Source organism: Pagrus major, chromosome 20 (assembly GCF_040436345.1).
Source record: "Pagrus major chromosome 20, Pma_NU_1.0".
NCBI lineage: Eukaryota > Metazoa > Chordata > Actinopteri > Spariformes > Sparidae > Pagrus > Pagrus major.
Genome location: NC_133234.1, coordinates 26,649,034 through 26,661,176, shown reverse-complemented (window position 1 = coordinate 26,661,176; position 12,143 = coordinate 26,649,034). Strand labels below are relative to the sequence as shown.

Sequence of the window (12,143 nt, the reverse complement as noted above, 5' to 3'; positions counted from 1 at the left end):
TAGAAAATACTGCGACACATTTCACTGAAGTGACAAACAGAAAACCTTTCTTCATCTCTGTCACTTTGAACCTGACTAACAATAAAGAGTCAGACATGTTGAACTTACCTGTTTATCGTCAGTCCTGTCCCCAAGAGGACAAATGATACCGATCCCTTCAGACCAGACTCCCTCCTCGTCTCTAACACAACTTTGGTCGGACTCTTGTTGGACCGGGTGACTCCCTCCTGGTGGTCCTGCAGTGATCAAAGGCGCTTCCTGCTGTTACATGGTGCATTCAGGGGCTGCTCGTAAATCACAAACGTTGTGTTGCATTCATCTCCCATCAAACTTTTTAACTCTTATTTTGTTTCAAAGACTTTTTTCTGCACTTATGAAGACTGGTCTTTAGAGAAGCCTTATTTCTTTCTTTCTTTCCTTTACTTGTTTAATATGTAGACTGCTCAACATACCCAACAGACATGATGACATGATGACATGTGCACTAAAGGTACTTAAACATGATGACGTGTGCACTAAAGATACTCAGACATGATGTTGTGACATAATAAAAGAGAGAAGATATATTTAAGACCGGCACTTTTGTTTTTGTATTTCTAACAAACACACTTATATATTCTCAGCCACAGCTCAAGCTACAACCGGCAGTCCAGCTAGTTCATTTATTGAACGTCTAACTGATAAGAGAGCTGATCAAAGGTCGCTGAAGAAGTCTGAGGAAGAAATAATTCAACAGCCTTCAGTTAACGCAGAAACATTTCACCTTTACAACACAGTTCAGACACCTGAATGTCAGATCTCTTGTTCAGTTCAGAGTCTCAGCAGCAGCAGGATGAACCCTCGAACAGAAACAGCCCGCAATTACCTGAAGGGGCAATTAAACACTGAAACTAATGTTGTAATTGATATTAATTACCCCCGTTTGTCCGGTCAGCCTTGTTTAACATATCAAAGGTTCAGTGAGTGAGTGAACCTGAACACTCACATCAAACGTCACTGCATCAATTACCCGAACATCTGGATTGTCCTGCCGCTGACAGTCAGCCAGTCCAGTCTTTGTGTTACGGACACATGGGGCAACATTTCATAGGTTATTTGTGAAGTAAAACTTACGGCTGAGATAAAATATGAGTAAGAATATTCTGCCAAAATTTAAAATCCAGTCATTATCTCCTTCTTAGTTTCTTAGTCTGTGAAACACTTCTGGAGCTTCACAGTGAAACAGCGTTTTACCATACAGAGAGGAGAGAACCAGAGTGTCTGCTGAGTGCTGAGGTCAGTCAGAGGTTGACCTGAATTCAAACACACACACTCTCAGTGCATGACGTCGCTCGCTATCTCACGGCTAATGTGCCGTAAATTAATCTGGCTGTGTGAGGTCGAATAAACACAAAGATCTGAAGTCAAATTCTCTTCAAGTCATCAAACAACCACCACTGCTGTTAAAAATCTATGTGACGTGACTCTCTGACTCTCTCCTGCAAGTTACAGAAACGCAACGTTACCTTGAGGAAACTCTGGACTTGTCTGTTTGAACATCGTTGGAAACATTTGGGATAATGTAAGAACTCAACTCGACAACACACAGAACAAAGGTCGAGTCGTTTTCAGACATTTTATTGCAGAAATGTTACATTTAATATGTTTACGTCATCAAATTGTACCTCCAAACGTAGGCTACATACAAAATACAACGACACACATTTAAAAATCCTTTCAGAGACGGTTTGAAATAAAGTCCCGCCTCTCACCGGGCAGACAGCCAATCATACTTTAGGACATTCAGGGTGCCAGTGCCACCCCAGGTCCCCCATCTGGACGTGGCCCTGTTACTCAAGTACTATTCATATGGGTGACTTTTACTTTTATCCAGAGTGTTTTCCAGAGGAGCTACGCACCATATTCTCTCTGAACAACAGAGACAGTCACCACCTCGGTCTGTCAGGTGCCTTCTTGTAAATTCGGCATTTATAACAAAACATTAAGATGTTTCTTTCCTTGTAAAAACTGTCAGTTTGTCGTGGCATCACTGTAAATGTCTATCTTTCATGTTTAAAATGCATCCTGTCTGCTTCTGTGTCTAAAGTTTGTCTTACCTTCTACAGCTGTTTGAACTGATTTCCCCATTTGCACCAAATTTATTAAAGAATATAACATACAACTAACATATAAATACTGTAAAAAGTAACTAATATTGGCTTCTTTGTCGCCTGTCGAGAAAATGACCAGACTCCCTTGATAAAACGCTAAATTTTGAGACTCGTTGCCTCAGGAGAAACTGTATAAACTGTGTGAAACGCTGTCTACAACTAATTCTGAATTATTTGGGCCTACTTGTTAATTCTGCTAACGTTAAACATGAAGATATTTCTTTATTTGTATAAAAAGGGTGTCCGTTTTCTCCAGTGATGGAGGTGTATATTTAGAGAAGTGACATCAAACTGAATGTGTCTCCTAAGGCAACGAGTCTCAAAATTTGGCATTTTTTAAAGGTAGTCTGGTGACTTTCTCCACAGGCGACAAAGAAGCATAGTTACTTTTTAGTTTGTCAGTGATGCCACGACAGTTTTTACAAGAAAAAAATATTAATGTTTTGTATTCAATGCCGAATTCACAAGAAGGCACCAATGATTTAGAATTCACAGCTGTTTCACAAAGTTTATTAAATTTCTCCTTATGAAACAACAACTCTTAAAATCACACATTTTTTTCAAGGGAGTCTGGTCGTTTTCTACACAGGCGACAAAGAAGCCAATATTAGTTACTTTTCAGTGTATTTATATGTTAGTTGTATGTTATATTCTTTAATACATTTGGTGTGAATGGTGAAATCAGTTCAAACAGCTGCTGGAGGGTAAGACGTACTTTAGAAAGAAGCAGAAAGGCTTATACAGCGAAGAGACGACAAACTGACAGTTTTTACAAGGAAGGAAACACCTTAATGTTTTGAATTTAATGCCGAATTTACGAGAAGGCACCAACGATTTAAGATTCACTGCAGCCGTTTCACAAAGATTGTTAAATGTCCCCTCATTATGCAACAACTCTTAAAATCGTCAAGTTGTTAAGGGAGTCTGGTGATAGCGCTGTTACTAGTGACTTCACTTAATTAGGTTGTCAAAGTCCATCACCTTCACACGCAGCAGGTCACTTCTTGCAACAGTTATGTAAAGAAGTTCACAACAACAGCTATTTCATTTTAAATATGAAGCATATTAAATATTTACATAACTTAAATATTTATACCATTAATGTAAAAAAAAGCACTCGAAGGAACTCGAACCCTGTTTCAGCGCTTCAGGGTCTCACAGGTCCTGGATCTGACCCGGGATGAGACAACAGTCTGCGGGTCCGGAGGAGCTGAAGGGCATCATGTCTAAAGAAATCTCCGCCTCGCACTCGTACTGCAGGATGGCGGGCAGCAGTAAGTTGCTGTTGTTGCGGGAATCATCCGAAATGACAGAAACTTTGTCGAAGTTCTGCTCCAGGTTTCCCCCGGTGTGCGGCGGCGGAGGAGGCGGCTGCGTGAGTCTCTGCGCCCCGGGGCCCGGCGCGGCGCAGGCCTCCTTCTGCATGGTGGTGTCGTGGTGATAAGACACCAGCTCGTTGCTGAAGTCCACCGCCTCCACCGTGGAGCTGGAGCAGTATTTATTACAGCCCAGGATGGTGGAGAAGGCCTTCCTGAAGTCGGCGTTGAAGGCGTAGATGACCGGGTTCAGGGACGAGTTGGCCCAGCCGAACCACACGAAGATGCTGAAGGTGGTGTCGCTGACGCACGGCGGCTCGTCGACTTTGTCCAGGTCGCAGAAAGGCACCACGCAGTTCAGCACGAAAAACGGCAGCCAGCAGAACACGAACACTCCCATGATGATGGACAGAGTCTTTAACACTTTGGTTTCTCTCTTAAAAGACGTCTTCAGCGAGCTTTCGTCCTGCGTTGACGCGCGGTGGCGGTGGTTTTGCGCACGGGGCCCCGCCGCCCTCTCCAAAGACGAGATCCGCCTGATTTGGGTTTGCGCGATGCGGAAAATGCGCGTGTACGTCCCCACCATGATCACCACGGGGATGTAGAAGCTGATGAGGGACGAGGAGATGGCGTAGCTCCGGTTCAGGCTGGCGTTGCAGTTGTCCGGGCTGTCCGCTGTCGAGTTGTGCGCGCGGTGCCAGTTGAGCTGCACGGGGATGAAGGAGATGAGGATGGAGAGAGTCCACGCGACGCCGATCATCAGGAAGGCGAACCTGCGCGTCATCTTTCGCTCGTACTTGAAGGGGCTGGAGATGGCCCAGTAGCGGTCCATGCTGATGATGCACAGGTTGAGGATGGAGGCGGTGGAGCACATGATGTCGAAGGCGACCCAGGTGTCGCAGAAGCGGCCGAAGAGCCAGATGCCGGCGACCTCGGACACCGCCCTCCAGGGCATCACCAGCACGGCCACGAACAGGTCGGACACCGCCAGAGAGATGACGAACGAGTTGGTGACTTTGGAGCGCAGGTGGCGGAACTTGATGACCGCGGCGCACACCAGAGTGTTCCCCAGCAGCGTGGACACGATCAGGACGCACAGGACGCAGCCGGTCAGCGCGCGGAGACTGAGACCTCCGCCTGGCCCGGGGCTGTCCGCTCCCGCTGTGACCACCTGGAGCTGCTCCGGGTTCTGGTTCTGACTGTCGTTATAAAACCTCTCCATGGGTGTCCAGACTCACGCCGTGCGCGTCACCAGTCTCTCATCCTCCTCCCAGCATCACCTGCAGCAGCTCCTGTGCGCCCAGGAGTCAAAGCAGCAGGCAGACCCTCCTGCAGGAGACGCGCTCAGATCATCCAGTCTGTCCGCTCAGAGCGACTGCAGACGGCGACCTTTACATATTCAGCCCCAAGCTGAGCCCGTTGCAACATCCCGAGCCTCAGATGTCCGGTCCAAACCACAAACATCTCAGAAACAGCTGCACAGCAGACAGTGACGGGCAGACAGGAGACAGGAGCGAGAGCAGGGAAGATAAAACATCTGTGGGCTCATGAATAAATCACCAACAACCATTTCTGTCACCACAAATAACACGTTTAATGTCAGAACTTTTATTAATGTTAATGACAGAAACAAGCTGAAGGATAAAGAATCATAAAGAACCGAACCTGACCACCACACACACACACACACACACACACACATATATATTCCCATGGTTAAACATATTTATGAGATAAAAAGCTCCAATAATAAGAAAAAAGTCAAATTATTAGTTACATTTTGACTAATTATTTCACTATTTTATCTTTTTCAACGTTCTGATGCTGCAGAGCTTTAAAACACACACACACACCTGAGATGTGCACGTGTCAGCTGACAGGTCTGTGTTTGAGTTGCTGAACTTGTGATCTGATGAACGTGCATGTGTTTGTGATGTGAAGTCTTCAGAGCAGCAGCAGAGTGAAGGAAAGTGACTTCTGTCCTCTAGTGGACGGAAACACTCACCACAGCGACAGCAGCTGAGTCCAGAAGCTGCTGTCGGTCCTGTGTCTTCTGTCCGCTCTCATCAGAAGAAGACATGTTTTACAATCTTTGATCTGCTTCAGGAGCAGAACAAGTTCTGTTCACTGCACACGTTTGTTCTGAGACATCACATCACATCACACACTGAGGTTCAGTGTTAGGATTCATGGTTTCCCCCAAGTACTGTACTTTTATACTTCCGAGGTAACTGAGTATTTCCATTTGCTGCTACTTTACACTTCTACTCGACTACATTACAGGAAACAGGGTCCAGACTGGACTGTGCGTCTTGAGTAAGTGAATAAGTGTCAATGAAAATACTCAAGGGAAGTACAAGTACCTCACAACTGAACTTAAGTACTTGAGTAAATGTACTTAGTTACATTCCATCGCTGTTTTCTGTTACTTTTTTACTTCCACTCCACATTTCTTATCGACAATTAGTTAAAATAAAACACTGATTCTGATAATCAGTCAACTCATAGTTACAGTAAATATATTTATGATTTACTTTTACTTGTTCTTTTAATACTTACAGTAAGTACATGTAATACTAGATACTTTAAGACTTTTACTCGAGTACTAGGCTACTTGCACGGGTGATGTCTTAACCTTTACTCAAGTATGACTTTTGGGTATTTTTTACACACTGACAGAAAATGAAAACGCTCAAGTAAAGTAAAAGTACCTCAAACTTTAACTTAAGCAGCGTACTTGAGTAAAAGTAGCTCCAGGTGTGGTTAATGAGTTTAATTAGTGCAGAGAGCAGGTGCAGCACCAGTATAAGACCAGAGGAGCCACATGCAGCTCACAGCACAGAGCTTCAGTCTCCAAACCTCCAGCAGGCTGCTGAAGATCAACCTGCTGCTCTCTGACTCCAACATGGCGCTCGGGCTCTTTGGAAGGTGACTGAATGATTTGTTTTCACTTTGAGCAACAATACAGCTGCTGGAGTTCAGCTGAATCTCACCTGCCGTCACTCTCTTCCAGGCTTTCTTGGATCTGTGTGCTGTTCAGCAGCGCCGCTTGTTTTCCTGCAACTAAAGGAGGTGAGTCTCACTTTTGACTGTCTGCTGACTGAAGCGACGAGAACTCAGCTTTCTGTGTTCAGGCTCAACATCCTGACATGGAAACGAGCAAACGCTCAGCAGAGTCCTCTACCTGTCCTCTCACACCTGCTGTCTCTGTCATTCATGAAGTCCAGCTCAAACATCATCACAACACTTGAGATAAGAACACACATGTTAATCTGCCGTCACTGGAGTTGATCCAGTTGTTGAAACATGAAGAACTTTATCTCCTGACTGCAGTTGTCTGGTTGGATGAAGCTTTCTGTGAGGAGTTGTGGTTTAGTTAAAAAAGCCACTTTAAACATGAAGTTGTGTGTTTGCACTGCAAGAAGTTGAGTTTCAGCTTCTCCCCTCGTCACAATCTGTGTCCAGACTACAGATATCCCTACACCGCTACATGGGGCTCTGCTGGTGGACCTGCTCCTGGTGGACCTGCTCCTGGATCAAACCTTCAGTCTGAAGGCTCGCGTCCTCCTCTGGTGTCCCTGCAGCGTGAAGCAGCCCCCCAACAGGCCAGCTATCCCGCTGCAAACCAGTCCCCCTCCAGTGCGGCTGCAGGCTCGTGGCAGAGTTTTGAGCCCAGCAGGTACGTGGTGACTTCAGGTTCCAGGTCTCCTGAAGCGTCTTCCCTGAGCGCCGGGTACGTCAGCCCTCCTGTGGGCACTGGGAAGAAGACTCCGAGCTTCTCCGTGCAGCCTCGGCCTGTTGCTGGAACCAGCGGAGAGTCGGACCTGGGCTCCGTCTACGAGGCTCCTCGTTCTGGCTTCGCGTACCCTGCTGGGAACACGGCCGCAGCCTACGACTCTGGTCCCAGCTCTGGGTACAATGTAGCGCCTGTCTCTTACGCCAACGCTGGTCCTCCAGGCCTTCCTTGGGTCGAGCAGCCTGCAGGGGGCGCTGACGCCTCGTTCTACGACCCGAGCGACTGGATGCCGTCGCGTCCTTTCCCAGACCTCAGCGTCTGGGCCTCTGGCAACCAGAGTCCTCAGAGCGCGAGTGAGACGTCCCCTCTGCCGCCGTCGTCCTACATCGTCCAGTCCAGGAACGGCTACCAGCGAGCACGAGAAGTCCTGTCCCACACTCAGTACTCCCCAGAGTACCCTGAACCACCAGTCTCTCCCTTCAGGGCCGTCAAGGCACCAAGCAAGTCTCCACCGGTGACTGGACCCAAAGGAGGACACGGTGTCCCACATGGTAAAGTCCACTGAAGTCTGTCTGTGCTGTCCTGTAACGTTCATCATGACTCACTTTTACCCTCTTCTTGTCTTGCAGGGTGAGCTTCAGCCTCCTGCAACTGTTTCCATGTTGGACTGACTGAAATTGTTAATAAAAGATGTGATCACGTAAACTTGTGTGCTGTCGGCCATGTTTGTAGTTTTAACTTAAAGGTTAATATTTTGTACCCAGAATTCACCACTAATCCTTTTGATCAAGATCTCTTCAGCTTTGTGCAACAGTATTTAAAATTAGTGCTGTTCCCTCTGGAAAACAGACACTTACGGTCACAGATGACATAAATCATTGTGCATTTAAAAAATTGTTGGGTCCAAATGTATCGCACTGTTGGGATGTCCAACTTGCATGACCGCTCCACTGCAGTGTTCCCTGTGGGACGTGTACATCACGTGATGTGAGGTGATATACAAAAACAACAACGTAAGATTTCTCCCGGACCGGTCTGCAGAAGTCTATAAACAATACGACGATGTGAGGAAAAGGCTGCGGGACAGAGGGATTCTTAAACACCGCATCATCTTCCCGCCAGACTGCTGCTGACCCACGCAGAGCGCACAACTGTCTGACAGACCGACCGACGTGGATAAATACATGAGGGAGCTGGGAGAATCGGCACCAGGAGACTGAGACTACCAGTCCACTACAGCCAAGGTATGGTGGGCTTAACTGAACTCATGTCTTGACCAAACTTTACGGATTAAAAACACAAACAGACTCAAATATGCCCTACGAACATCTTGGTGTAGTTCACTGTAAGTAAGATGACAATGGAAAATAAGTTAAGCAATCTGGGTTTGATATGAGCCTCACTCTAGGTTTGATTTTGTTTATATGCACATGTGCAGGCGCACAACTAGTTTGAAAACTTAAGACATAATATATTCACAAGTTCATACAAATAACAGAAAAGGTAGGAATTAATCTTAAACCAACAAGCAACAACAGCAGGAGATTTTGGGTAAACAGAAGATTGGCTCCTCATCGTGATGTGGATCTATTCAGAGGACTAGAAGGAAGACGTTTCAGAAGGGTTGAGGGTTGCCCATGTGTTCAAGTTGGGCTTGTGTGTGTTTGGGATGGGAAAACTCGCTCTCCATGTGCAGCATGGTACCAATTTTAGTTATTAAATTCAATGCCTTTTCATTATGTTTTCTTAAATATATGGAAACCTTAAACCTCAGATACTTTAATTGAATGTATTTCATGGAACTGCAGAGGCCTGAACAAACCCATCAAAGTGAAACAGGTTATAATCAAACAGTTAAGAGCTAAGATAGTATTCCTACAGGAAACGCATCTGGTAGCTAATGAGACATCTAAGATAAAACGGAGGTGGCCAGGACATTTCATAGCATCCTCATATTCTACTAACGCCAGAGCTGTAACGACATTAATACATAAGTCTATTCCAATACAAATAGAGTAACCGAAGATCCTAATGGTAGATTTTTAATTATACCAGGTTTTCTCCTGTCAACACAGATTAATTTAATTAACGTATATGGACCAAACATTGACGATGTTAACTTTTATAATAACCTATTCCTGAGAATCTCAACACTGTCTGGTAAAAACATTATTGCTGGGGATTTTAATTGTGTCCTGGATCCAAGCAAAGATAGATCGGCTGGAGTGGACAACACTCACATGAAGTCCAGAAAAGCACTACATCATTTTATAAAAGAACTTAATCTAGTGGGTATATGGAGGCATTTGAACCCAACAGCGAAGGAGTTCTCCTGTTACTCTAGTACAAATAAATGTTACTCTAGAAAAGATTAGTTTCTGGTGTCAGCAGAACTCCTTTCCAATATTAGAGGATGCCACTACAACAGCATAATCATCTCAGACCATGCAGTTATCTCTATGGTCTATGTGGAGCCAAAACTGGTTCGCCAACCCCCTAAGTGGAGATTTCAAACAAAATGGATGCAGGATTCAAAGTTCTTACAATTTTTAGGTGAACAAATTGACATGTATTTTGAGAGTAATACATCCCGAACGTCTGCCACAATCAGGTGGGAAGCCTTTAAATCATTTATTAGGGGTCAGATTATAAGTTATACAAGCAGGCGATCAAGAGAATCACAGGCAAAATGTAGGGAGTTGGAACAGGAGTTTTCAGGAGGGGCAAAGTGACAACGATGTGCACAAGCAGTTATTATTACTAAGAACTCAATATAATGAGGTGACATCCAATAAGGCCGCTGCAAATTTAATGAGACTTCGACAAAATTATTACGATCAAGGGGAAAAACCTGGTGGGCTTCTTGCATGGCGCATTAAACAACAACAAACAGAGAGGACAATTATAAGGATAGAGGACGCGAATGGGAACGTCACTATCGAACCATTGGAAATTAACACAGCATTTAGAAACTTCTACGAAAATCTCTATAAATCAGTACAATATCAATATCGATACCCAGACCAAATTCTTAGACCAACTTAATATTCCAAAGATCTCTGAGGAAAGTAAGAATATTTTAGACAAACAATTAAGTACAGCGGACATTTCTGAAGCTATAGGTGCATTGAAGACAGGAAAAACAGCAGCAAAAAGCCTTTGTCAGAGTTGAATGGCGTTATCTCTTCGATGTCATCACCCGATTTGGATTTGGAGACTCATTCTGTAGTTGGATTAAAGTCCTACATCTTAACCCTGTAGCTGAGGTACTAACAAACGATGTGACATCCAAACCTTTCAATATTACAAGAGGTTGTCCACAGGGTTCGCCTCTTTCCCCACTTTTATTCATACTAGCTTAGAACCATTAGCAATAGCAATTAGAACTAACAGGCAAATACAAGGAATTATTTTTAAAACAATTAGACACCTCCATACCTGCACTGTTAGATCTGTTAGGCCTGTTCGGTGAAGTCTCTGGATACAAACTGAACGCTTCAAAATCTTCACTTATGTTGCTTAATGAAAATGAGGGACAAAATCCTGATCAACATATATCTTCTTTTAAGCTTTCAACTGGTTTTACCTATTTGGGCATTAAATTAGTACCTCAGTTACAAAATATATCACCAATAAATGATGAACCTGTATTAGACTCAGTATATAAATCTTTAGAAAGATGGATGTCATTGCCTATCTCTCTGATAGGCAGAATAAATATTTTAAAGATGAACATATTACCGAAATTCTTATATTTATTCCAAAATATTCCTTTGGTGCCACCTGACGGGACGTTTGAGCAAATAACACCACTCATCAGAAAATGTATATGGAATAAGAAATGTCCCAGAGTTCGCCTGTCTCTGTTGTATCTCCCGTTTGACGCAGGGGGGTTGAAATGTCCAAACCTGGATTGGTACTGCCTCGCAGCACAGCTGACCACTTTGAGATTCTACTTTTCTGATGTAAACAAGACCCCATGGATGGACATAGAAGCACAATATGCTCAGATACCACTTCATTTATATTTGTACTCAGCTGAATTAAAATACCTAAGAGAGAATACAGTTCATCCTATAATACTGACTATGGTTAACGTGTGGTGCGAGGTAAAGAAACACATGAAAATATTAAACTCCCTGTCACAATTTAGCCCAATCTGGGGTAATGTCTCATTTAAACCAGGCAAGCTGGATGCTGGGTTCAAATTGTGGGCAAAGAAAGGGCCAAGTAAAATCTCTGACCTGTATAAGGAAGATGTTTTATTGTCTTTTGAGGAAATTTCTCATATATATATAATATCCCAAAAAAACATTTCTTCAAATATTTGCAATTGCGAAGCTTTATTTCTGCTATGCAAAACAAGTCATTAGCAATTCCTGCACTTTCATCTTTAGAGGAAATTATTACTAACAATTGTATTAACAGAGGTTGGATTTCATTAATATACAACTGGCTAACATCCGCTTCTAATGAATCATCAGCACCCAAACTTGATACATGGAGGGCAGAATTAAAAGTGGACATTTCAAACAATGATTGGATCAAAGCCTGTAAGGAGGCACAAGCACAAACAGCCAACACTAATTTAAAATTACTCTAATACAGTTGGTTAATGCGGACCTACATAACCCCTGTCGAGCTTCATAGATACAACAACGATATACCTGATACATGTTTTAAATGCAATGAGGTTAAAGGAACATTTAGACACTGTATCTGGGAATGTGACAAGATTAAGAAATTCTGGAGGGAGGTGATGGATAAAATCATGACTGTTACATTTGTATCCAGCAAACCTCAACCTGAGAGCTACAGAGAATACACATTTATTAATTCTGCTGTATTACAGGCAAAGCGTCTGACAGCTCTGAATTGGAAGAAAACTGCGGTGCCTACAATAGGAGCTTGGATCAAATGTTTGGCACAGTGTATGTCAAT

General features: G+C 43.9%; 2 protein-coding genes across 2 annotated transcripts; one reads left to right on the top strand and one right to left on the bottom strand.

The window, feature by feature from the left end:
- Positions 1-3,305: 3,305 nt before the first annotated feature.
- On the bottom strand, positions 3,306-4,688 carry LOC141015761 (D(5)-like dopamine receptor). Its single transcript, XM_073489940.1, has one exon. The coding sequence runs from the start codon at positions 4,686-4,688 to the stop codon at positions 3,306-3,308; it is 1,383 nt and encodes a 460-aa protein (XP_073346041.1).
- Positions 4,689-6,318: 1,630 nt separating this feature from the next.
- LOC141015840 (uncharacterized) lies at positions 6,319-7,907 on the top strand. The gene is made up of 4 exons (XM_073490054.1): positions 6,319-6,394; positions 6,480-6,538; positions 6,932-7,753; positions 7,832-7,907. Exons 1-4 carry the CDS (start codon positions 6,372-6,374, stop codon positions 7,834-7,836), a joined length of 909 nt encoding a protein of 302 aa, XP_073346155.1. The 5' UTR covers positions 6,319-6,371; the 3' UTR covers positions 7,837-7,907.
- The last annotated feature ends 4,236 nt before the right edge of the window (positions 7,908-12,143 follow it).